The sequence below is a fragment of the Peromyscus californicus genome, unplaced genomic scaffold (genome assembly GCF_007827085.1).
Source record: "Peromyscus californicus insignis strain IS unplaced genomic scaffold, ASM782708v3 Scaffold_10__1_contigs__length_136768540, whole genome shotgun sequence".
Classification (NCBI taxonomy): Eukaryota; Metazoa; Chordata; class Mammalia; order Rodentia; family Cricetidae; genus Peromyscus; species Peromyscus californicus.
The window spans coordinates 20912103-20939517 of NW_026294391.1; the positions used below are offsets into that span (position 1 = coordinate 20912103).

General features: G+C 37.7%; 1 protein-coding gene across 5 annotated transcripts in view; it reads right to left on the reverse strand.

Annotated features, from left to right (window-relative positions):
- Mid1 (midline 1) overlaps positions 1–27415 on the reverse strand; it is a 214542-nt gene that overhangs the window by 63768 nt on the left and 123359 nt on the right. For all 5 annotated transcript variants that reach the window (XM_052712989.1, XM_052713065.1, XM_052712777.1 and 2 more), the window contains one exon: positions 6409–6504. In XM_052712989.1, coding sequence (XP_052568949.1) covers positions 6409–6504 — 96 coding nt within the window. The remainder of the gene's footprint in view (positions 1–6408; positions 6505–27415) is intronic.

The window sequence follows — 27415 nt, forward strand, 5'->3', positions numbered from 1 at the left end:
CCGTCTCTCTCTCTCTCTCTCTCTCTCTCTCTCTCTCTCTCTCTCTCTCTCTCTCTCCGTCTCTCTCTCTCTGTGTGTGTGTGTGTGTCTGTCTGTCTGTCTGTCTGTCTCTCTGTTTGTGTATGTGTCTGTTTGTCTCTGGTTCTATCTTTGCTCCATGTCTCTGTCTCTATCTCTCTCTTTCCCTTCCTCCCTCCCTCCCTGCGGCCTTCTCCTCTCTCTATGTTTACCTGTGTACAAGGATTCGCAGGTGTGCACGTGGAAGCCAACGTACAACCTTGTCGTCATTCCTCAGACACCATCTCACCTTCCACTCTTTTTAGGGGGATAGGGTCTCTCACTGGTTAGTCTGGCTGGTCAGTGAGCCCCAAGGATCTACCTGCCTCCACATCCTTGGAACCACCCTGACTGGCGATTTGTTTTATTAACTTAAGTTCCTGATCAAACTCAAGTTCTCATGCTTGTAAGTCAAACACTTTAATGCGTAAGCCATTTCTTCAGCCCCCAGTTCTTTCTTCCTTATTTAAGTTCCGAGGGAGGGGATACAGGGAGAGACAGTGAAAATCAAGGGGCATTTGAGGGACAGTACGGAAACCTAATTAATACAGTAGAAGCTTCCTAGAATATATACACATATGAAGGAAATATATATCAAATTGCCAAATGATAGGGGAGACAGAGTCCCAACTGGCCATTTCTTGTCACCAAATGAAGCTTCCAGTACCATGATTGGGTTACATCTAACTAAGTTTTTGGCTAAAGAGGTCCCATGGCAACCCCCAACAACCCAGGCTGTTGCCAAGACTGTAATGTTGCTCTCCACAAATTGATACTCAGGCCCCATTGCTGAAGACAACACCTATACAACTCATTGAACATGGAGAAGGTGAGCTGGTGCCTACATAGAGCCTTCACTCCTATGTTCTAGCAGCTTTGATATAGGAAGGTACCCTGCATGCTACCAAAAATATATAAACATTAGCCCAGCCACAAACCCTTTGATCTACAATGGTGTCCTGACTATAAAATATGCTAGGACAATGATGGCACAAAGCTGCTGTGGGATGTTCTTTATGGCAAATGTGTTGCTGATTAGTCAATAAATAAAACACTGATTGGCCATTGGCTAGGCAGGAAGTGTAGGCGGGACAAGGAGGAGAATAAAGCTGGGAAGTGGAAGGCTGAATCAGAGAGACACTGCCAGCCGCCATGATGACAAACAGCATGTGAAGATGCCGGTAAGCCACGAGCCATGTGGCAAGGTATAGATTAATGGAAATGGATTAATTTAAGCTATAAGAACAGTTAGCAAGAAGCCTGCCACGGCCATACAGTTTGTAACCAATATAAGTCTCTGTGTTTACTTGGTCGGGTTTGAGAGGCTGTGGGACTGGCAGGTGAGAGAGATTTGTCCTGACTGTGGGCCAGGCAGGAAAACTCTAGCTACAAATGGCGTCCAACGTGGTGGCAAGAGTTTCCACCTAAAACCTGAGAAAAGATTCTAAAACGGAGCTAAAAACAGCTTCCTAATTGTCTCTCTCAAATGAGCGGCAGCTGCCGGTTTGAGCTACTTGTGGGTTCCTGGTGTGTGCGCTAGACCTGCAGTATGGTGGGAATGAGGCCTCTGCAAGTGGCACATTAAGCTGCGTGGTGGATTTAGTCTTTGCTAGCACAAAACAAAAAAAGAGGTTTCTGGGCTGTACACTGCTTGGATAAAAGCATAGACCCAGGATAGCTCCCAGAGCTGGTGGAAAACGTACTACCGACATGTTAGGGAAGCTGAGGTGGGCGGAGCCAGCAGCTACAGCTGCTGCAGTTTAAAGCAATAGATTCACAATAAGACACATTCAGATGTAATAGTTTACAATGTGTGTAAAATATATGTAGGCTTGAAAGAGACAAAAAGAGGTGATATATACAGTTAAAGAAACAAATACATAGTTTTAAAAAATAAAGTCTTTAAAGAGACAGTAAAATTAATATAAAAAATAAGCCACATAAAGATGAATATTATACAGAGAGTCTGGATTGTATTGTCTTTGGAATTTTTAACTGCAGAAAAACATTTGATTGTAAAAGCTGTTGAGTTATGCCAAAATGTGTATTTTAAAGGTACCTTGACTTCAAAATTTGGATATAAGGATATGTTGCTTTGGAAAGGAGACTCTGCTTTTGTTCCCACAGAAAGCCAGAGGCTATGGATTTGTTCCAGATTAAGATACATCAGGTTTGACCAGCCAAGACCCCCTGAAAGGTCTCCAATGACACCATGGCCCAGATGATCCAACATCCAGAATGGTTTGAAGATAACTGGCTCAGACAATACAGCCTCATGGACTACTCCATAATCCTAAAATTTTCTTTGTGTCCCCATAAGATACAGAGCCCCCCTCCAGCAGGAAGTAGTAAGAGAAGCTACGCCCAAATTCCCAAATTATATGTAATTTTACTTTGTTAAGGTTAAAACCTTCCTTTTTGGAAAAAAAAGGGGAAGTGCTGTGGGATGTTCTTTATGGCAAATGTGTTGCTGATTAGTCAATAAAAAAAACACTGATTGGCCAGTGGCTAGGCAGAAAGTATAGGCGGGACAAGGAGGAGAATAAAGCTGGGAAGTGGAAGGCTGAGTCAGAGAGACACTGCAAGCTGCCACGATGACAAACAGCATGTGAAGATGCCAGTAAGCCACGAGCCATGTGGCAAGGTATAGATTAATGGAAATGGATTAATTTGAGCTGTAGGAACAGTTAGCAAGAAGCCTGCCACGGCCATACAGTTTGTAACCAATATAAGTCTCTGTGTTTACTTGGTCAGGTCTGAGTGGCTGTGGGACTGGCAGGTGAGAGAGATTTGTCCTGACTGTGGGCCAGGCAGGAAAAATCCAGCTACACAAAGCCTGTCACAGTAACCAACCAACATCTGATTTAAGGCCCACTGCATGAGACAGGACCCATACACAGTACCGTTTGTGTGACCAAGAACCAGAAACTAGATAGCACAGGGACCTAGGGTAAAAACAAATACTACTGTTCTAAAAAATTTATATAGCAATAAAATTACTCCTAATGACATTCTGCTATACTCATAGATTAGTGTCTTGCTTGGCCATTATCAGAGAAGCTTCCTCCTACAACAGATGGGAACACATACAGAGACCTACAACCAGATAATATGTACCGAGTGAGAGATTTTAGAACACTCAGCCCTAAATGGAATGTCTTTGTCAAATCCCTCCCCTCAGAGCTCAGGGAACCCCACAAAAGAGGAGGCAGAAAGAGTGTGAGAGGCAGAGGGCATGGAGAATACCAAGAAAACATGACCTTCTGAATCAATATGATCAAAGCCAGTATGAACTTAGAAACTGAGGCAGGATGCACAGGACCTGCACAGGTCTGCATCAGGTCCTCTGTATATATATTGGACTCCAGTTTAGTGTATTTAATGGGACTCATAAGTGTATGAATGAGTGGATCTCTGATTCTTGTGCCTTCTCTTGGGCTCTTTCCCTTTCTGTTTGTCTTGTCCAACTCCAATGTATTAGCTTTTGTTTTATGACATTATATTATATCATTTTCAAAAGAGTTTTCCTCCCGATAACACAGTCATCAATCTAGGATACAGCAAGTGTCTAATTTATATTTTATGTGCCAGTAGGAATGAAAACGAAAGCTAATAGTTTACCTGTATCCCATCATTGATTTAAAGTTATGCATTGTTGCTGATCTGCTGAGAAACATGGCTCTTTGAATAAAAAAAAAATAATAAGCTACCTTCTATGAGATCAACATCCGATTGGCTGCTGTGCTGTTCTTTAGTTGTGCTATTATCTGAATCTTCAGACATCCAATATGTTATGATCTTTATTATTCTTTCTACTATACTGTGAATCTGCTTTCATAGTTCTGGGCACATAAGGCCATGCATTTTATTATTACTGATTAGAGAAGATAAAAATGATGACAAAATATCATTATTTTGAGAGTAGTAAACCTCTCTCTATTTCTTCCCATCCAAATACCTGGTAACCTCTATGCCAAGTCCTCAATTTCCTATTCTAAGTACTTCAAATAATTTAAAATCATATAAATTTCATCTTTTTATGTTTAGCTTATTTCACTTGGCATAATGTTTTAAAAACAAATGTGTTTGGGATAATGGAAATTTTCTGGATGTAGTGGTGAGAAAATGTACAATATTGAAAATGTATTGAATGTTGTTGAATAATGGGAAAGTTGTTAAAATGGTAAATTTTCACACATTCAAGTTTAAAAATTCCTCCCAGAATTCCAGTATCTATATTGCATTAAGAGTAATTTTCTTTGATGGATTTTTCTCCTTTTTAATTTTCCTATGTCTTTGATGTCTAGTACTTCTGATTGTGTAGTGGACATGATGACTAATGTATAGTTGAGATGCTAGATTTTTTTGTATTTTTTAAAAATATATTTTAATTTAAAAGAGAATTACATCACTTTCCTCTCCCTTTCCTTTCTCTAGCACCTCCCAGGTACCCTACCTTCAATTCTTTCATGGCCCCCACCTCTCAAGTTAATAACCTCTTTTTTCCTTGATTATTATTGTTATATACATATATATGTATGAATATGTATATACAAATATATAAATGCACTTTGATGAGTCTGAAAAAAATACATTGTCTCTCCAAACATGGATATTATAGGGAGAGATGAACTCAAACATTCAAAGCTCTAATTGGCAAGAGAATAGTGGCGTCAGGCATATCTGTCCAGAACAATTTCCCTAAGACTCTTTTCTTACTTTAAATTGATCTTTTAACTGATGGATACATAGTAAATAACATACATATAGGTGGGGTCTACAGCTTTTGTTTCAAAATAAATGTACCAGAGTCTGCCTGAAATTCAGAGAGGAATTATACTTGATCCTTATTTTCAAAGCTTCACATTCTAATTGCAAAAGATTGAACCAATATGCAAAATACCGATTAAAAACTCATTCAAGGATTGTTGATAAAATATTGTGACTTGGAGAAAAGAAACATGACTTTGGTACAGAAATCAACACAAATATTCACAGCTGAAGTGGCTTTCAACTTGTGACTGAAGGACAGATAAGAAGGACTTGGACATATAGATATCAGGTGGCAGTTGACGTACCATGCAGAGAGTTTTGTTAGATTAAAGACCAGATAGCTTGAAAGCTTTCATTTGGGTGTATGAGTTAGGGCATGGAAAAAGATGGGTTAAGCCATTGGCTTTCAATTTTGCCTTATGCATTGTAGAATCACTAAAGGTTCTGTTAGTGTTGCCATGGTGGGTTTTCACAGACACTTACCTGACAGCTAAGCAGAATGTAGTATAGACCTGTAGTGGGACAAACTATGTAAAATTATATGTTGAATGGGACCTTGTTTGGAAATACTGTCTGTGCCAATGCCATAATAGGGTAGGATGAGTCCTACCTTAGTGGTTTGATTATATAAAGTTGGACACAAGCTCTGAGATGCATAGAGAGAATGGCATATGACAGTAGAGGTATAGACTGGATCGCTGCAATTCGAATCAGCAGAAGATGGGAAGAAGCAGGAATGACCTCTCATAGAGCCTACAGATAAAACAGTCCTGCTGACATCTGCAATTCAGACTTCTGCCATCCAGAACTATGAGACAATAAACTTACATTGTTTATGATTTTTAAGAATATAGCGTTTTGTTATGGCAGCCCTAGTAAACTTACAAAACACCTTCTAAACTGTGCTTTGGAGGGGTATTCTTTGTGAGGGTGATTTAAATCTACAGTATTAGGAACGACATAATATTCGATCAAGAGGGAGCTATAAAGGGATGGGGATTCAATAGTTCTGGCTGTAGAAAAAGTCTCTAAGCTTCTACTTCTTTCCAATTTCATCGGTTGCATATGTTTGGTTTCTGTAAAATACTTAAAAAATATTTTAAAAGATTTTTCTCTGTAAAACATTTATTTTAGTATTATTATTTGTATTTTTGTGTGCATGTATGAGTGTGTGGGTGTGCATGTGTGAGGGTACTTGTGGAGGCCAAAAGAGGGTATCAGATCCCTTGAGCTGGAGTTATGAGACTATAAGCCACCTGACTTGGCAAGTGTTCTTAGGGAGCTGGGTGGTGGTGATGCACACCTTTAATCCCAGCACTCAGGAGGCAGAGACAGAGAGATCTCTGTGAGTTTGAGGCCAGCCTGGGCTACAAATTAAGTTCCAGGACAGCCAGGACAGTTACACAGAAAACTCTTTCTTGAAGGAAAAAAAAAAAAAAAACAAGAAAAAAAAAGAGTTGAGCCATCTCTCCAGCCCCAAGAAAGATTTCCCCTTTAAAGTTTTTGAGTGGACAGAAAAAGTCCAAGCTAGCACTTTTCATCTGAAATAAACCATGGGGGTAGGGGGTGGATACTCACTTCAACATGTTGACAGGTTTGGATGAGTTTAGCCAAAAGGGTCTCCAGTTCTGTATTCCTCTTAATGAGATTGGTGAGATTGCTCTCCAAGTTTTGCTGTTTAAAAAGAAGAAAGAAATGTTATTCTGCACACTTTTTTAGTATGTACAAAATTATTCATCCTTAGAAAAATAATGGATAGATTTTCCAGAAATCTTAATGCTATTAATTCAATTTCAAGTATTTATAAATTTCAGTAAGATTTTCAAAAGTTGTATTTCAAATATTCTCCTAGAAATATTCAAACTTTATATTTTTATTAATGATTATTGTGTTAACTCATTTATATTTAATTGGATAATTAACAATAAGTTCTTGATAGATCCTGAACTTGGGAGAAAGTACATAGTTCAATATTTATCCCTTTGTCTGAGTCAGAAATAATAGTAATATCAAGAATATATTCCTTCACCATATAGCTTAATTTTCAAGTTTTGAAATTTACCAATTTATGGTTTGGATGAGGTTAATTTCTTAAAAGCAGGTTCGAATTGACCAGCTATGGTTAAATATAGCCATTTATAGTATTTGCTAGGAGTTCTTGTCACACATATGACACACAAATATTTCATACTTCCCAGTCATAATATATCTTATTCTCTGTGTTTCCATTTTTCTTTCTATTTGTGCAAGATAATATGTCCTTGAACACTATATTCACAACATTATGCATCTTAATATATGTCTGTTCCTTAAGAGCATCAAATTTAAAGTTTCCTGGAATAAATATTTAATCACATTTTTTACCACAATAACCTTTTGCTCTGAATAAGAGTCATTGAAATTTCTCCATTCTTCTTTATTCCATGTGTTCCTCATTTATACTGTCCATTCACTTATTATCCATTCACAAACAAACAATTAAGATTTTTGTAAATGTCAGAGACCGAGAGAGACACTAGGGATATAAAAATAACAACCCCCAATTTCCTGTTCACAGGGAAATGGCTGTGTAACTGGGAGAGAGAGGCCAGAAATGAAGGGTGGGGAGAGTTGATGGCTGCTTGGAGTTATCCAAGATGATGAAATCATTCAACTGAGGATAGAATCACAGACATGGAGTTTTTGTTGGACAGCTGTGTCGCCTTCTTAGATGAGACAAAGGTGGACCTGACAATGTAGAAAACTCCTCCACAAGCGTGAATCATATGGCAAGATCAAAGAGGAATGAAAGTAATGAAACACAGCAAAAACGTGAAATAAAGGAAAATTCCATGAACAAGATATCAGACTTCAGCAGATTTATAATGCCATCTAGTAAAGAAGACATGGGGATTGTGGATACGGCCCTGTGGTAAAGCGCTTGCCTAGCAATGACCTGGATTCTATCCAAACAAAAGAAAAACAAGCAACAACAAAGACATAAATTCACTCTACAATTTATTTAAAAAAAATTGTTTTCCTTTCCTAAACTTTTCACTTAAAAAGGCATAGTAAGGATGAAAATTATTTTCATCTTATTTTTAATATGAGTGTTTCAGAAGCAGTAATCTCTGGTTATATTTTTAAGAATTCAATTTATTAATCTGGAATTTATCATACTGCTTAGGTTTGGGGATTTTTGTTGTTTGTTTGAAATCATCTTGCTTTGTAGCCTCAGCTCTTTTCAAACTCTCCTCCCCCCACCCCGGCCCTGACTTAGCATCCCAAGTGCTTGGACTACAGGTGTGAACCACCATACCAAGTTTACATGATCATTTTTATAATGAGCACATTTTTGTTTCCAGTAGGTTCTTTATCACATATCTCTTTTCTTGTTAAAAAGACTTTCTGTTCCTGTTCCAAGAATGCAACTCTCCTCATAATTCCAAAAGAGCTAAACACACTTATTATTAAACTCTTCTGAGAAAGAGAAGGTCCACATTTCCTGGTTTTGCTTCGTGTTTCCCAAGGATCTGAGTTTAGCTTGTGTCTTGTAATTTTTGTCTGACAGTTCATCTGCTGTGAACTTTACTCCCCGTGTTGTGATTTGGGTATTGATGTAGCCTAGCCAGGGGAGGTGCACATCTGAGGTTAGGTACTCTCCCATAAGATACTCATGTGCAAGTGAGGCACAAATCCTGCTTTGGCTCAGTGCCTTGTTTCATTCCATGTCACTTCCACGTCTGGCTTCAATTCCAGAGAAGGTGTGAGGTGTAGTGTGAGCCAAGTGTATGCATGAGGAATCTTTTCTTTCTACTGTTGGAGGCTTTTGCCACAAGAAGTCTACACTCCCCTAAATGTTCCCTATATCCCCACTGTTCTACTTCATCCTTACTTCTTGGGAGCAGTCCAGCTTCAGTCTCCACCATTCCCCTCATTCCATTTCTTGACCTTGACCTTGATATGGTCCCTCTCGTGCTTAAGCTTGGATATATATACTTGAAGGTACTTTAGAGAATGAGTACAAGAGCAGTTACAAGTACAAGATGAAACCTGATTGTTTTCAAACCAATCTTCCCTCCTGCACACACACATGAGCACAGTTGTGTACACACACAGAGTGTTTCTACTGTTTGGAGTAAACGAATACAGAGTCAGAGACTGAGACTGAGACTTTCCATTGCTCGAGTGTCCTTGGTTTAGATATGACTATAGTAAGAGGAAATCGTCAGCTTCTTTTGGTGTGTTAATCTTAGAGAATCCTTTTACTTTTCTTCGTGGCTGACCATTCACAGCAGGAAATTTCTAGGGAAATACATCATCTAACCATTTAGAGTTTAATTTTCACAGGTACGACTTTTCTAAATCTGGTCATAAAGAGAGCCAAATAAATGCAATCCAACACATTCAGATTTTACAAACATCTGCTTGCTTTCCCCTCCCATTATTAAGTATACTTCATGCATAAAATCTGTTTTTAATCAACTGATACAAAGACTGAAGCCTGCGGTTTAAGCACTTTGACCTATCCAGATCCTTCGGGGTTATTCAAATTTAAATAGTATAAGTGTTATTGAGGTCCACAAAGAATTACTGAGGTAGTTAGAAATATAATAAAGAGAAATTAAGCTTGGAGAGAGATTTGTTTCCATGTAGTAACAAAGGGGCTGACAACACTTTTGAAGAGAACATGGGCAATGGGACAGTAACAAAATCCCGTCTTCACTAAGCCAAGCATTCACAAACTTTCACTAAGGGACTTCACTGGAGGTTTTCTGGAATTTAACTCTGTCACTAATATCCTGTGTGGTGGCAAGAGCAGCTCTTTAACCTCTGAATTTTGAATGTGCTTTGTGGGAAAAAAATGATAACACTTTTCAATGTTGAAGTCTTGGAACTACATCACTTGAGGTGAAGGCAGAGGATCAGTAGTTCAAGGTCATCTTCAGCTACCTGAAACCCTGACTCAAAACAGAACAAGCAAATTTTACCTACATAATGTCCACTTTCTTATGTATTTCTTTCTTTCTTTTTTTTTTTTTTTTTTTTTTTTTTTTTCCGGAGCTGAGGACCGAACCCAGGGCCTGGTGCTTGCTAGGTAATTGCTCTACCACTGAGCTAAATCCCCAACCCCAATCCCTCTCATGTATTTCTAAGAGTCTACAGAACACAAAAAATAGCTTTAGTTTTCTGTTGTCACCTTAAAACAACCAATATTTTTTTCATGTTCTTGTCAAGCCAAGCTTTAGAGAAGCCAGAAGTATAGGTGACCATTTTATGATCACGAAGAGATGTGGGATGCCATTCCAAATTGGCAAATCAGTGGATATATCTTTGGCTTAGTTTCCTATACATAACAAGGATAATGGTCAACCCACCTATATTTATGCTATCACTAAGGTCATATGAGAAAGGGAACCTATATACCAGTAAGCTACACAGTTGTTGACTGAAGGGAAAAGACCATTCAGCCTGTTCTCACAGCAAGATACTGGAGAGCTCAAATTTATGCCTTTAGCAAGCATTATTCTCAAGTTTGCTGATGGCTTTTTTCTTTCATGCATGCACCTGTGATCCTCTGCCTCAGGGTTGTTTCTGGACCCAGGAGAGGCAGATTACAGTTCTGGGGAAACTCAAGAGAAGCTGGTGCCCCTAGAATCAGTTCTCTACCACAAAGAACTTGCAATTAGTAGACAAATGGTACAGCTCCCTCATTTTCTGGATGAGATCGCTCTGAGCCTTAGACTATAAAAGCTCCCCCAGGGCTTCAGTGGGTAGGAATGTGGGGATCCATAGCAATAGCATGCTCACTAACATGCCCTCTTTCTTCTTCCTTCCCTGTGCTTTTTGGATCATCTCCCAGTTCAAACTCCCAGTCAGAGTCTGCTTCTGGGAGAATTCAACTACAACTGTTTCTATGGACATCCTGACACATTCTGAGTATTTGATGAGGAATGATGAGGATGGTTGAGTTGACAATTCATTGCTTTAGAAAGATATTTGCAAATCATCTCTCCTTCCTCAACTAATGTCTAGCTCTCTGTTTGTACAGGTCACATAGCCTCCAAATTCCAGGTTCTAGACTGGCACTGTTAGCAAAAATCTAATGTGAGACACATTTGACTCACATAAAATTTTCTAGTAGTTACTGCTTTAAAGGTAGAAATAAGTAAAACTAAACTTAATGACATCGTTGTTTCAAAATATCACCAATATGTAAGCATTGATGAGGTATTTTATACTCTTTTTTTTTTCTTTCTTTTTGCTAGGTCTTTGGAATCTTAACTTATACCTGTCAGTCATATTTCAAGTGCACCACAGCAACACAAAGCTAGTGATTAATAATATTGAACAGTGGTACTATACTCTCAAAAAAGACCTTTTCAGTAAAGAGCTGCATAGAACTGTTAGATTGTTTTGGTCTTAGTTGGTCTGTAACAATGATTCAGTTCTGTTGCTGTTTCATCATAAAAACAATCACAGACAGAGAGTATAAAAATGAGTGAACACCATACTATTGTGCTCTAATCAAACTTTATTTACAAAACAAGTAGTAAATGAGATTTGACCTGTAACTGTTATTGTAAAAGCTTGGTACAGACTCTACAATATAAAAACTAACATGTCACCATTTTCTGGCCTATTAATAAACACACACACACACACACACACACACACACACACACACACACACACACACACATACACACACACGCCTTATGTCAAACACTAATCTTTGTCTCCAATCTTTTGTGTAAGAATGCAGACACAGGCACACGGGCCTCAGGAAAAATTCTCTGCAGACAAAATACAAAAAGGTACTTTTTGTTTATGGCTGAGTAGCTTAACTTGACAGAACTCACAACAATCCAAGGAAAATTCAACATCAGTGAGACCTGTAGATATTGTGCTCCTAGAAGCATAATGATTAATCACATGAAGCCTAGTGTGTGGATTCAGTCAGATACCAGCTCTAAGACCTCCAAGCAGTCCTTTACCTCTCTGTGACTCATTATCATCGCGAACCTGCTAAGGTACAAACAGGAGGAAATGTATGAAATCCCACAAGAGAAATCCTAGCACAAACAGTGGTCTAGAATTGTTGGTTACATGGAATAAAGAACTTGAGTTCAACTTTGAACTTTTATGAGTATTATAAAAGCTGAATTTGTAACCCACCAGCATCAAACTAAAAAGTATTTCCCTTCATTCACAAAATATTTCTCCAATAGATTTTTAGTGTACTAGTATGTATCGATAAGACTATATTCTACCCCAGATTACATTTCCTAGAAATACCAAGTGCAATTTCTTCACTAGTCTCATGATATTGTATTAATGTCACTATTCTCATCTTAGGTAAACACACAGAGTCTGTGTGCTAATTATCAGTGAATGCTAATGTTACTAGTTGATGCCAAATTATTTGTGAAGCCTTCTTTACTTTCTAATCTAAATGGGCAAGTTTTTGTTAAGAATGAACTCTCTCACTATGCTTCTGCCATCGACAGTATTATGTGGATTCCAGCTTGATTCTCAGCCTGGGCACAGATATGCTCTTCCATGTGATATGCTTGTACATATCAGGAAATAATCACTCCTGAAAAGAAGAGCAAAACAAAACCATAGTGTACATCAAAGTACCTACTTAACACTTGTCTCTGCTTATTCCTTCCCACCATACACCTTCTAATAAACACATGGGAACATTTGGCATGAAAAACTGAATATTCATTAGACATCCTTTCTGAAATCTAATGTAGTAATCATTGCCACATTTATTTCAAATTCTATCTTAGACCCAAACAAGTTGTTTCTAGGGTTAATTCATAATGTCATCCTCAGGTGAGTTTTTCACAGTACTGTTAATTCTGTGAGAGGAAAGGACATGCTAATAGTTGTTGTTGAGAAAGTCAAGTGCTATGGTTTGGGTATGGTTTGACAGGTCCACAACGGTCCACTTGTAATTAAAGATGTGGCCTCTAGGGGAATGCTACTGGAAAGTTGTAGAAAGCACTTTTATGGCTAGGGCTTTGTGAGAGATCATTGGGTAACACACCGTGGAAAGTGGTTTTCATGAGAATCATCGGAGACTCTCTAAGAGGCCTGATATAAAAGGCTGAGTCTGGACTCCCCCAATTCACTCTGTCTCTCAGTTCAAGATGTGGTTCCTTACTCCAACGTTCACTCCCACCATTGCCATGTACCATTGCGAAGAGTCCTTCAGCAGAATTCAGTCTATGCAGGTACCATGACCGTGATTCCTGAGACTATGAACTAATAAAGAAACCTTTCCTTCACTAGCAGAGAGGCAAGAAGATTGTAAGTTCATGCCAGAGTAGGCTACACAGAGAGCTGCTGTCTTAAAAAAAATATAAAAAGAAAAATCAGGAAAGCTTTTCTCTCCATAAAATGTTAGCTGCCTAGTGTATTTCATGATAGTGCAAACAAGCTTACTAATGCCATAAAGTTTTAGTGAGTGTGCTACTACTCCACACATCCAAATGCTAGCTGCCTACCACTACCATCACAGAGGAATACAAACAGTTCAGGATGGTTCTTTTAATGGCATGCATGCAAGCAGTTAGATTAAATCTTTTAATACTAACCAAAAAAATAATGCAGGCCAAATTTTGAAAGATAACATTATAAAATACATTTGTCATATCTTCTTTATGCATTGATTTTTCCTATCATTTTAGTTTTTAATGCATGCATTTGTAATGCGTTTTCATGGAGCCATAGTTAACCTATTTTGTGAAGCATACTTAGTGAGGTTTATTTGAGTCAATAATTTAACAATCTATGTTGAGACAGCTGATTTCTACACCAATTTTGATATAAGCCTTGAGGCATCGATGTGGACATCAACAGAGAATAGTAAATCCAACTTAACAGATGAGCTTTGTACTTCTACCCAATCAAACAGCAAGGTAAGCAGACAAATGCCCCTAATTTCAGCCTTTGGAGACCCGTACCTAAGAGTCGGATTGCTGGGAATTAATGACTTGTCATTGAACACTACTATTAAAATGTATGCCTGAAATAGGAGATTTCAGTAATTCCTTTTGGGTTTTCCCAGGCCTTAAAGAATGTTTGCTCTTATTCTGAAGTCAATACTTCAGAATGTCTTTAAAGTATAATATTAGGTCTGGATACCTTTCAAGGCAAACACAGATCTGGCTTGTTTCATTCTACAACATTCAGAGCGACATTCAGGAACTGTGTTTGCAGCCCTGACACCTAACACCACCACTCTAACGCCATCAGGATATAGACACGTCGAGTGCCACAACCCGTATATTTTCTTCTAAGGAACGTTAATCACAATCTTTAATATGAAAACACACTTGTATTAACACATGCCACCTGCATAAAAGCATAAATTCTTTATATGTAACTGAACTCTTAAGATGTTTTAATTACATTGCAAGCGTCTGAGGCTATCTTCAGGCATGATTCCCAAAAGACTGTAAATGCACGTGATTTGTGTTGGTTTAATTTTTAATGCTTTTTTTCATTGGTTATGATAGTTACTATTTCCAAATGCCCTGGCAAGGCAGGCCGCCCAGGGAACTTCAAAAACCTAATAAAACACAATCTGCATACAAATTCAAGTCTAGTGTTCCATGGACTACAATTTAAGTCATTTTGATATGTGATCCTGTATTTACTTTTGTCAGATTTTATTTGAAATTTCTATATTAACATCACAAAATCAGTTCTATATATTTATAAATTCCATCATCAGGAGTTTAATGTTTATTTTTCTAACCTGGTAGTCAATAATATACCGAGAACCATTTTTAAATACTGTTTATGTTCTTAGGTATACTTTCAAATTTTAATTGAGGTAAACAAATATCATTGTATAGCTGTACTCATTTAGTTATAATTTTAGTAGTTTCAATGACAAGTTATTTCCAGGTACTAGAGACATGAGTGGCCTTTTTTAGTTCACTCCTTATTCCCAGCTCCATTTCTGCCTATGTGAGAGGTGAAAAACTAATTAATGCATTTAGGCCTTTTTTCCCAGTTCCAGAAATAGAACCCAGTACCTTGCAACTGCCAGGCAAGTGCTCTACCACAAATCAGATACATCCCCAGCCCTACACTTAGCGGTTTTGAGAATCACTACTGATTGAAGCTGTACTAACAAAGAATCTTTGACTATCTGTAACTTAAATATAATGACTGAAGTTGCAATGTTTGTGTCTGAAGAGCAATGTTAACGAGGATATGACTATATTGTTGGCAGAACACTTAAGCATTTTAGAAGATGGCACAACATAGGTCTAAGAAGTCTGAGGAGTGGGATTTTGCAGCATCCCTGCTGCTCTTTTGGCCTCTGTACCCTCTCAGCACTGCACTGAAGGCTGTCATAGCCAGCCTATCAGAGGAGAAAATTTACTTGTCAGGTAAGATTCACATGGTTCAAGAAATACTGTCTGTCTGCCTCCCTCTCTGTCTCTCAGTTTCTGTCTCTCATGCGCGCGCGCGCGCGCGCGCACACGCGCACACACACACACACACACACACACACACACACACACACACACACACACACACACTTGAATCCATTTACATTTGTTCAAGTGAAAAGCTTTCCCATCAGAATTATACAGTTAAAATATCTTAAACCAGAGGCCAGCAATATAGGACAACATGCCAGAGCCTACCTACTGCCTGGTTTTTTCCTATGGCTTGCCAGATAAGAGATGATTTTACATTTCATAATTTTTGCCCTTTATTTTTTGAGACAACCTGGACTCAAACTTCTGCCTTTACCTCTTGCATGCTGAGATTACAGACATGTACCATCACATACAACACATTTTGAAATGGTTTATTTTTAATGAAACAAAGTAGGGAAACTGGTTGGATGTATTGTATGAGAGAATCTATTTTCAATTAACAAAAGTATTTATTTTTATTTTATATGTATGGGTGTTTTGTGGGCATGTAAGTCTGCGCATCATCTTATACAGTGACCAGAGCCACCAGAAAAGGATGTCAGATCCCCTGGAACAGGAGCCACAATGGCTGTGAGCCTCCATGTGGGTGCTGGGAAACAAACCCAGCCCCTAGAAATAAGTTTTTAAAAATTAAAGGAAGAATGAGATTTTGGGCACGTGAAAAGTAGAAGAAATTCACATTTCTGTGCCTATGGAATATACATGCTCCAATTCTTTCATGTTCTGTCTGTTGTTGACTTTGTGCTACAGCAGCAGAGTTAAAGATTTGTCCTTGAACACAAATATATTTGCTATTTGGGTATTTGATGAAAATTGTTTTCTTGTTTTGTATAAGCAGATGTAGAGCATTCTCTCTGCTGTTCCAAACTATCCAAAAGATTCAAAATAAAGTTCACACAACATTTTCAGCCTCAACTACAGGAATATGGGTGTATGCCTCAAACTCTACTCTTTTGGATACACAAAATTGGAAAAGAGAAAAACCTTTTGGTCTCTTTTTCATTAACTAACAGAATGATTTTTATCTCACTTCAGACAAAAGTAACTAAAAAACTGATAAAACACAATAATTGGAGAAATTGTTGTTTTATTTGTGGGTTTTGTTCAGGGCAGCAGAAAATTTAGACCAAAGAAGAAAAATAAACTTTGCTCTCAAATCTAATCAAATTGCTAAACCAAGAACATGGTCACAGCTTAGTTGGATTTTTCTGTTTGTGACTAAGTATGCTGAGTTGAGAGGGCACATAGAATTTGGAATCACTTGTTAATTACTCTCTCCATTGATGCTGTTTCCCTCAGCTTTTTTTTTCTTTAATCATAAAATAGATCTTTAAGGGGGGCTTAGAGCACTGTATAATTAATGTCAATAAAATCCCCTGATATTGATGGATGTCATACATGTTGTTTGTATATGTCCTTTCAAGTTTTACTTCCTCCATTATTCAGGGATTGAATAATGTTGATCTTATCTCCTCTCTTCCATCTTAAGTCGACGATGACATTGTCAGACACTCATTAATAAACATGTTCTAGCCTTTCTTACTTAAACAGCGTTTATTGATACCATCAACATTTTTATCAGACCTGAATCTCAAAGTAGTCTCATAGCCTTAGATGTATGCAAATACATTTTTGTTATTCAGATACTGTAGGATGACAAAATCTTTTCTTTAAGACAGAACCTCACATCTAGCATGTCATGTTGGTTCAAATGAATACTGTGAATATGTATCAAGCTGAAATAATAGCCAAAAAATTTAATTTAATAATCTTGCATAGGTAACTCTGACTTATTTTGTTTATATAGGAATGTTTACCTTTCCGAGTTTTATGTTTTATAGGAATTGCCTTTCCTGGCCCAGGTGCTGAAAATGATTTTTAAAATATGTGCTGAACTTTGCTCTTGAATTTGTAGTATTCCCAGGAAGGGTTCATATTATTCACAATGCTCACACTCCCTCATTGGTGATGCAAAAGGTATTTAAAGCCAAAGGAGGTTACAGTTTGGGGCTTAAAAAAAATAAATGAAAATCCCATTATATTCAACATGTGTCTGGTCTGTTGAGAATTTACAAAAATCAATGTTATCTAAGAGAATTCTCCTTTGGAGACATCTCACAAAATCAAAGAATATGAAAGTTTGCTGTTGCTTTCCAGCTCTCAATAACCTTCCAAGACAGACTCCTGCCTGGGATTCAGAAAGTGTGACTCCCAAATAATTTCAATGAATTGCTTCCTTTGTTCCTTACTTCCCTACCTTTACTCAGCATCTTCCTTCAGTCTTTAGCAGGACTGATGCTGCCTTTATCCACACAACATAATTGCCACTAGATTGAAATGAAAGCAGTGTGGGTGTAATAGAAGGAAGCAAGACAATGACCCTGTACTAGGTGAAGGGCTCCTTCTTGAACTCATACCCAACTTCCTGTGGACTTAGAAAACATGATGGTTAGTTTATATCTCCTTCGTAAACTCAGAATCTGAATAACCTGGCCTTGGGAGAGGTTCAAGGAGTGAAGTTTCTTAGGATATTCTAATGTGCGGCCAATGGTGAAAACCACTGCTTACAACCAAGTCATAAGGTTAGTGGTGTAATCAACAAAAATGAATGGTTAGTGCAATTTATTAGTTTTATGCTTTAATAGTTATTCAAACTAAAATAGTGCTTTTCCATGTTTATAGCAAGTACAGAAATAAAATCACAGGTACTTGCATATAGAAATATGAATTTATCACAAAAATATCAGGAATTTTTCTAAGACAGTGGCTAGCAGGGAAACATACATTGTTACTGCTAAGAATTTTAAGAAATGTTTTGTTGTGCTATTTCTGTATCTCTAATACCTAAATTAAACTTCTTGTCATACTTTATAGAAACATTTGTATCATAAATTTGGTATGTGGGCCTGGAGAGATGCCCCAGCAGTTAAGAGCACTGGCTGCTCTTCCAGAGGACCTGTGTTCAATCCGGAGCACCCACATGGCAGCTCACACCTGTGTGTAACTTCAGTTCCAGGAGATCTGACACTATCACACAGACATACATGGAGGCAAAACATCAATGAACATTAAAAATAAAATATGGAACAGAATTATACTATAGACATTTATAATTCAACAATATTCTTAATATATAAAGCTGAAGATTTAAGTAGCAAATTTCAGTCTCTATTAGCAAAAGAATTGGCCTACTACCCTATTCATTATTTTTTAAAGACCAACTCTGGTAATATGACTACTCCGAACATAAAAAGCCTGGTAGCCTAAAATGTGAAATGCTAATATTTTCAATGATGGAAACTAAAGTGATAACATAGTACTATTTCTTTGATTAATGACTACTTTCCTGAGTAGGGGAAATTCTTGAGAGTTAATTATTTAACTTGCGGTACTTTACAAAAAAACTTTACTCAACCATTTTCCCAATAGAGTTCATTTATGTATACATAGCAAAGACAATGTAAGGGTCATTGTACTTCAAAAAGGAATGATCTCTCATTTCCCTGGAATAGATTTTAGTTTACCTACACAATGTTTTGCTAATGAGTCAAAGTCAGAGAGTAAATGTTGCTTTTTAAAAAGTAGCTTTGGCTGTTAAGCCAGTTAGAAGAAATGGTCTAATATACAGAGAACTGGAAGAGACTTGCCAATTATAACAGTTACAAATCACTACAGACTCCAGAAAGAAAGCCTGGAGTTCTTAGGGGTTAGATTGGGCCAACAGCAGCAAACCAACAGCACCTGGAGTGCTGGTGAGAAAGAGATTGCTGGACCCTATTCCAGACCTACTGGCTGCAACTTTGGAATCCTGACGGCTATCCAAGTATGAGAACCACTTATCTACAATATCTCAACATCCTTCAGCTTGAATGGGATCAATATTTTTCTCAGCTTTCTTAGAGGAAATGAGAAAGTGGAGAAGCTAAGAGATGGCTAAGGGATCTCTCTGCTGCTTTTGTCCACCCTGCCTCTCTCATTACATATTGGAGAAAGACGTTGATTTGTGGAAGGCTACAGGTCCTCTATGTGATTTACTAGCACTGTTACCATAATCTTAGGCCAGAGGATCCTGAGACACCCAACAAATCAGGTCTAGCCACTTACCCCATAGCCATATAGAGAACCTGTGGCCTTTCATAGATCATTGTCTTTCTCCAATGCCACTTACCCCATAGCCATATAGAGAACCTGTGGCCTTTCATAAATCATTGTCTTTCTCCAATGTGTAATTTTATTTTAATAAGTGACCACTTACAGCAAATGACCAAATTTTCAAGTACACAATCACAGAAATTAAGAGTAGACATAGGCTTCTCACAAGTGTGCTTTCTGCCAGAACCTGCTATTCCACTTCCAATTATGATAAAATGGTGACATCATATATTCGCTTCTCTCTCCTCTTCCTACTCACATGCTGTTCTCAGATCTCAACTCTGACCTAAATGCTGATCTCTCACTCCAAGTTTTATACAAACTCTTAGTCCTGATGCTGCCTTGTTATTTTAAACTCAGCTTTCATAACTGCATTCTCCTTCACTTTGAAATGTCTTCCCATCTTCTAGCTTTACAAAAGATGTAATTCTCCAGATGTAAATCCCTGCAGAATTCTACAGTGTGACCTTTCCTTCATGCCTGTGTCCAACCACTGCCAAGGCCTTTTGGGTTGCTTTCATTAAGACAGGATCTCTCTATGTAGCTCATGCTGGCTTCAAGCTCACAATTTTCTCTCTGTTTCTTAAGTGCTGGGATTATAGGCATGTGCTACCTCTCCTGGCTCAGTCTTCCCTTTCATCCCAAGGTGATTACTCTAACCATCTTCTTCTATGGAATTCTGGCTTTCATTCCTTTCATTTTTGCTCAGCCAAAGTGTATGCCACAGAGCCACCGAAGTAACCTTCTGAGGAAGTTTATATTGCTTCAAAACTAAAAATTTTGTCCATTCTTAATCTATCAAAGCATATTTTCGAACTGGCATGTAAAATCCTCAATACTATAATAGGTTTAAAGTTTCTCCAATACAGCCAGCTATAATTAACTGCACAGTACAAAATGAACATTCAACTTCAGTGAAACTGGATTCTTTAATTGGCCAGTAACTGTGTCCATTGTTCAGTTGGGGCCTTTAATTGTGTCTTCCTGTCAACCTAGAATTTTTTTCTGTTCTTGCACAGCCTTTCAGTGACCAAGAGAGGGATAACTATTTAAATAGAGCAATGGTTCTCAACCTTTCTAGTGCTGCGACCTTTTAATACAGTTCCTCATATTGTGGTGACTCCCAACCATAAAATTATTTTCGTTGCTATTTCATGACTGTAATTTTGCTACTGTTACATACAGCCATAGGAATATCTGTGTTTTCTTATGGTCTTAGGAAACCTCTGTGAAAGGGTCATTTGACCCCCCCATCCCAAAGGGGTTACAACCCACAGGTTGAGAATTGCTGAAATAGAGGTTTGTTTGATTTAAAAAAAAAATTACACAAATAGTAATTCAACTGAAGATTTCCTGTCTGTAACTGGAGTCACATGAAGCCAAATGTTAATTCCACTCCAAAATTGGATAGAATTAAGTCATATGGTTCTGAAGACATCAGTACATATTTGAAACATCAAGCCCCAGTTCACTGTACTATAAAAACACTGATTAAATTAGTTTCAGAAAATTGCTCTGCAGCCAAAGAGCTATCTGCTACACAATGGACCACGCAATAAATCTTAGACTATACATGCTGACAGGTGTGAGATGATTTATTGAATCATGAGACAAGGGATTGTGGAGAATTACTGAGAAACATACACTCTTTTTCAATGCAATGCTATTTTACTTAACACAGGCAATTGAGAAGGAAACTGCTATTATAATAATAGCCACCTCTTCTCAGACATCTCTAATTCTACATATTAAAGATGATCCAGGAATGAAATCATTAGATGGTGCTGTTGGCTCTAGATCAGTCAGATGACTTAATAATGATCCATCTCCCTGCAGCAACCCTCATTTCTGTTAATAATCAAAGAATGTATACTACCCATGACCTCCAAACATTGCTTTAATCATGTTAGCACTAGGATTTACAATATTTGATCTGATTTTTCTTTGCACTGTTATCTGATTTTACTTAATGGTCAGTAAGGAAATCAAACCTCTACTATAAATTGATATTTTTATTCCAATTTTTACTATAAACAAATGTTCAATTAATGGTCATTCTTTCCACAAACTGAAATTTTCAATGACATACAGTCCTAGTTTTGAAGCTAAATAGACAATGTTGATGGTCATAGAAAATAATATCAACATATAGTAAGCATTATCAATGTTAGAGACTGTCTTTTGTATGTGACAAAAACAAAAAAAATGAGAGTTTACCTTAACTTCATGATAACACATTATCATGTAACTGTTGTAGAGTGACTTGGCCTCTGGTAGCTTTGCCCTCTGCCCAGCATTTGTGGGTTAGAGCAGAAGGTGGGATGCCCAAAACACCACCCTCTCCCCTTTGCCCTTGGCCTGTAGGATCTCACTGTTACTCAGCACTTCAAAATAACAAGTTACCTTAACACAGTTATATGGAGAATTGGACAAAATTCTCAAATTGAGCTGTTTCTGAAGTCAAAACTACCACCAGCAGCAATACCAATAAACTAATAAATAAACAAAACCAAGTCACTTGTTTAAATTTTCTTCATGATTAAATTTAATTGTTAATAATCTCTTAGCTGCCTGAAAATGAACACTGTTCGTCACTATCTATACCTTACCTAGTAGGCAAGCCATATCCTTTTAAGGTTGGTTTAACAAAAAATGGCTTCTGGTGTTCAAGATACAAAGATAACCCAACATGCCCTAGGAGAGGCTGATATAATTGTGTTATGATATATAGAATGGGTATCTTCATGAAAAAGGCAGGTTTTACTTTGTTATTGGAGGCCAGCCTCTGATACACAGCCATTTCTAGGCCAGAGAAGGGTACATAACAGTCCTCATCATAAACAGATGAAGAGATATTATTAGGGAATCTGATACTCCTGCTCTTGATCACTAATCCCCCAGGAATATCCTAGGCTAACACAAACTCTTTGCTCTGGAAAAGATCTACTTAGGAGCCTGCTCTAGACCTAGTAGATCAAAGAAATTTGATTCTCGCTATAGTCAGCATTGTGCTGGAGAGTTAGAAAGATAATGGGGGGGGGGGGGGCTGGAGAGATGGCTCAGCGGTTAAGAGCACCTGACTGCTCTTCCAGAGGTCCTGAGTTCAATTCCCAGTACCCACATGGTGGCTCACAACCATTTGTAATGGAATCCGATTCCTTCTGGTGTGCTTGAAGACAGAGCACTCATAAACATAAAATACATGGATAAACAAATCTAAAAAAAAAGAGAGAGATAATGGGATAGGTCAGTTCCCAGCTCCTCTAGCATGGGAGGCAAATGTTCTACTACTGAGCTACATCCCTACCCCCCTGTTTGCATGCATCTTAATAACCATTTAGTTCCTGAGACTAGAGATCAAGTTAGGACTAGTTATTTGCCTTAGTAGTGTCGGTAAGTAATATGTTTACTATCCTGTTTTACAGATAACAGGGTCTCAGTTCATTACTATATACAAGTGGTCTCTTAAATCAGACAGCTGGTCTTTGGAAGGTTTCAAGATCTGAGAAATCCTCAACTTCTTAACAATTCTTATAACACCAACCCAAAGACTTTTGTTTGTTGTTTTTGGTTTTAGAGACAGGTTCTTGGTACATAGCCCAGGCTGATCTCAAATTTCCAATGTAGACAAGGGTGGTCTCAAACTGTGACAAAAGAAGTGTGCCACCACACTTGGCTTTGGATACGGCTTGCGTGGTGGTTGTGTTCCATGCTTAAAGTGTTCATGTCTTGAGATTTTATTCCCATTGTGAGTTATAAAGAAGGTAGAAACATAATCTGGCTATGATGTTCAGAGGTGAGGCTTTAGGGATTATTAGGACTAGATAGGGTCACCAGTGGGGAGCCTTCATGGTTGCATACTGGTGACACTATTAACGATGGAGAGAGACAAAATACACACGCATGTGCACTATCACTTTTGGAGTGATGTGCTACCAGCCTGCTTCCAGACTGTGTGAACAAGAAGGTCATCATTAGATACAGTCTTTCAAACTCATGTGGCACCTTACTCCCAAATCCTGAGAGTGAATTTCTGCAGTACAGGAGGTTCTCAGGATATGGAGAGAAGCTGCTGCTACCTAAGAGTGGGAGGTTCTTTTAGTGATATTTATAAAATATTTTTTGACAGTTCCAGAAAGTTCCAGTTATTTGCATTGTAGCATTCTATAGAAAGAACAACAATGAAACAGGTCATCTGTCTCTGTCTCAAACACAAACGCTTTTTTTTGTCCATGAGCTAAGAAGAGGCTTCTCTTCTGCTCTAACCTGGAATGTGCTGCTGCGTGTTAGCACATGAAGCTAGGAGGTGCTTGAATTACAGACAATGCCAAGTTCAGGTGTGGATAATAGGTTTCCCCAAGTGTTTCACAGCCGGCAAATGCAGCTTCTCAGTGTCTGAAATATCTAACTTTAAAATTTGCATCTGAAGAAAATCCTCTTCAATATACTCTGAGGCAGATTTTGTATGGCAGAATCTTTTCTGATAACTAATTATGTATATCAAGGCTGAAAACCACAAGTTTTAAGTTACAACTGACAAGCATTGTCTTTCCTCTTATTCTAAGGTACAATAGGATTTTAAAATAGGAGTTCTACAGTAGTTTTAAATTGGCTCTACTGTGTAATTTAACAAAGTATTTCCTAAACACATAAGCCAGGATGGACCTGCATTTCTGGTATTCATTTCAAGCTGCTGTCTGGAAATGTAAAAGAAATTACAAAAACAAGTTCAAATCATAAAATACAAAATCCCAAGTATAATTTTTTAGCATATGTAGAAATAGGAGTCAGATTGAGGAGTGCAAGGGTCAGTTTGAGGAGTGCAAGGATGAACAGGGTTTCAAGAGAGGAATATTTTGCTTCAAAGATTTTGGGAGACCTTCGTTGCTAGCTATTTCCCCTGGATTCCTCAATACTCTGACACATTTGTTTCTAGAAAGCCATTTTACCATCTTTTAGTTAAATGATCTGGTGGGATGTTATTCTCATTAATGAAACTGAGGTCAACAACATTCTTTCAACATAGAATGGATTTTGCAAAATAATGGACCTTTAAAATAGTTAGCACACTTGGATCATAATGATTGCATTCTTACAGAATTTTAACCTAAATCAAAAGTTGACAACATACAACTGGAAGGCATGTTTAAAAAATGAAATAACCATAATGTCTATATATTGTACCTATTAATGTGTTTTGCAGATTTTTAAAAGGCTGGGATGAGTCCAAATTGACCATGTATATGCTGTCTTTGGCAATTGTATGGCTTTCCAAAATAGTTATAAAAACAAAAGAAATATTTGCTCATTGCTACTAATATATGCAATGTTTCCATAGAGTACTTTGTGCTGTTGGAATTAAATGCACAGAACCTTTACTTTACAGCTAATGTCCACTTATAAGTGAGTAGATACCATGTTTGTCCTTCTGGATCTGGGTTACCTCACTCAGGATGATATTTTCTAGTTCCATCCATTTGCCTGCAAATTTCATGAAGTTATTGTTTTTTTACAGCTAAGTAGTACTCCATTGTGTATTTGTACCACATTTTCTAAATACGTTCTTCAGTTGAAGGACATCTAGGTTGTTTCCAGGTTCTGGATATTATGAATAAAGCTGCTATCAACATAGGTGAGCAAGTGTCCTTGTGGTAGGATGGAGTGTCCTTTGTGTGGTGATATTTTATTTGTACTCTAACAAATTAAAACTTATCTGGGGATCAGAGGACAGAGCCAGTCACTAGATTAGACATAGAGGCCAGACAGTGGTGGCACACATGCCTTTAATCTTATTACTTGGGAGGCAGAGATCCGTTTGGATCTCTGTGAGTTTAAGGCCACACTGGGAACAAAGCCAGGTGTGGTGGCACACACCTTTAATCCCAGCGCTTGAGATCTCATGTCTTTGTTTGGGAAAGACACATGACTTTAATCCCAGGAAGTGATGGCAGGAAGCAGAAAGGTATGTAAGGCGGGAGGACTAGAAACTAGACGTTTTTTAGAGCTGTTCAACTGTGACCCTCAGGGGTGAGGACTAGAAGTTTTCAGTCTGAGTAAACAAGATTGCTGAGGAGCTGGCAAGGTGAGGTTGGCTGTGGCTTGTTCTGTGTCTCTGATCTTTCAGCATTCACCCCAATATCTAGCTCTGGGTTTTTTTTTTATTAATAAGACCTTTTAAAATTCATGTTACACCTTTGGGTATAGGCCTAGGCCTTGTGTAGTTAAGTCTTGTGGTAGATAGATTCCCAATATTCTGAGAAATTGCCATATTGATTTCTCACCAGCAATGGAGAAGTGTTTCCCTTGCTCCATATCCTTGCTGGCATGACTTGTCACTTGTATTTTTGATCTTAGCCATTCTGAGAGGTGTAAGATAGAATCTCAAAATCATTTTCTTTATGACTAGGGATGTTGAACATCTCTTTAAGTGTTTCTCAGCCATTTGAGATTCCTCTGTTGATATATGTACCCCATATTTAATTGGATTATTTGGTTTGTTTGTATCTTTTTTCTTGAGTTTTTATATATTTTGGATATTAACCATCTGTCAGATGTAGAGTTGGTTAAAATCTTTTCCCATTCTGTAGGCTGACATTTTGTCCTGTTGACAGTATCTTTTGCCTTACAGAAGCATTTCAGTTTCACTAGGTCCCATTTATTAATCGTCAATCTTAGTGCCTGTACTGTTGCTGCTCTGTTCAGGAAGTTGTCTCCTGTGCCAATGGAACAGAAGAAGGAGAAGAATCCCAGATGAAAGGCCCAGAAAATATTTTTAACAAAATCATAGAAGAAATTTTTCCTAACCTAAAGAAGGCCATGCTTATAAAGGTACAAGAATCTTAAATAACATCAAATAGATTGGACCAGAAAAGAAATTTCCCTCGCCACATAATAATCTTTTAAAATTCCCCAACACAGACTATTACAGAAAGTCGTTGCCTTTCTTTCTTTAAATGTGAGAACTCTAGTCCAGGTAAATAAGACTGTCAGTACATCTGCTCTTATGATTCTAAGGACAAAGAGAAGTTTCCTGGAGCCTGTGTCTTTTGTCCTGCCTAATTGAGATAAAATTATATGAGTCTGTGTTTCACTTTTCTCTGATGTATAATACCAGACAGACTCCCATGTCCCTTAAGGATATCTAGTAATTTCTCTTTGCCTGCTACTAAGATAAAAGTTATAAAAGCATTCAGGTCACAAAATTTAAAGAAGAAAACACTTCCTGATGAATATCTTCAAAATAGAATATTTGTCCATAGTGACATGTTGATGGATTCTGGGTGAAGAAGAAGAAAAGGGAACTGAGGAGAAAGAAGAAAAAAAACGTTCTAAGCAATTCCTCCAAAGCCATTTTTTTCCTGAGGCAGAGCCTGAATTCAATGCCCAATGACAACAATCCAGACATTTTGTTTTCTTGCTTTCTAAAAGCTTTTGTCTACCTGTTCACTGTGGTCGCTGCTGCCTTCATGTCATAGAAATTATTATTTAGAAAAATGTTCAAGATATTTAAAAGTGATAATTACTTTCAGAGCAGCAACACATACAACCAATATTGGGACACAGTCAAATGATAGGTTGGGGGAATATGTTTTGAAATGCTTTGTTTGTGTTTCTTGATGCTATCTATATTTTAGCTATTTATTAACCATTGACTCACTTGAATGCCTTTTAATGATCACAGTCTGTACAGCTATATCATTTTCCTTTAGACAATCTTTATAGCTGTTTTCTCAATGTTGCTGTGAAACAAACAAAGCAAGCAAATTTTTGCCATATTTTTACAGCTATCATCTGTGATACAAAAACAACCTCATGTTCAGAACTTCTTGGGATAAAGACCAATTTAAGCTTCAGTGGCTGTCACATAACACATCCTTGTCAGAAGAAGTGCTTGTGATGAACTCATATCACTCATCTTCTAGAACATTCCTTTGGAACACTTCATTTCACAGAATCCCTTACGGATATATAACTCTCAT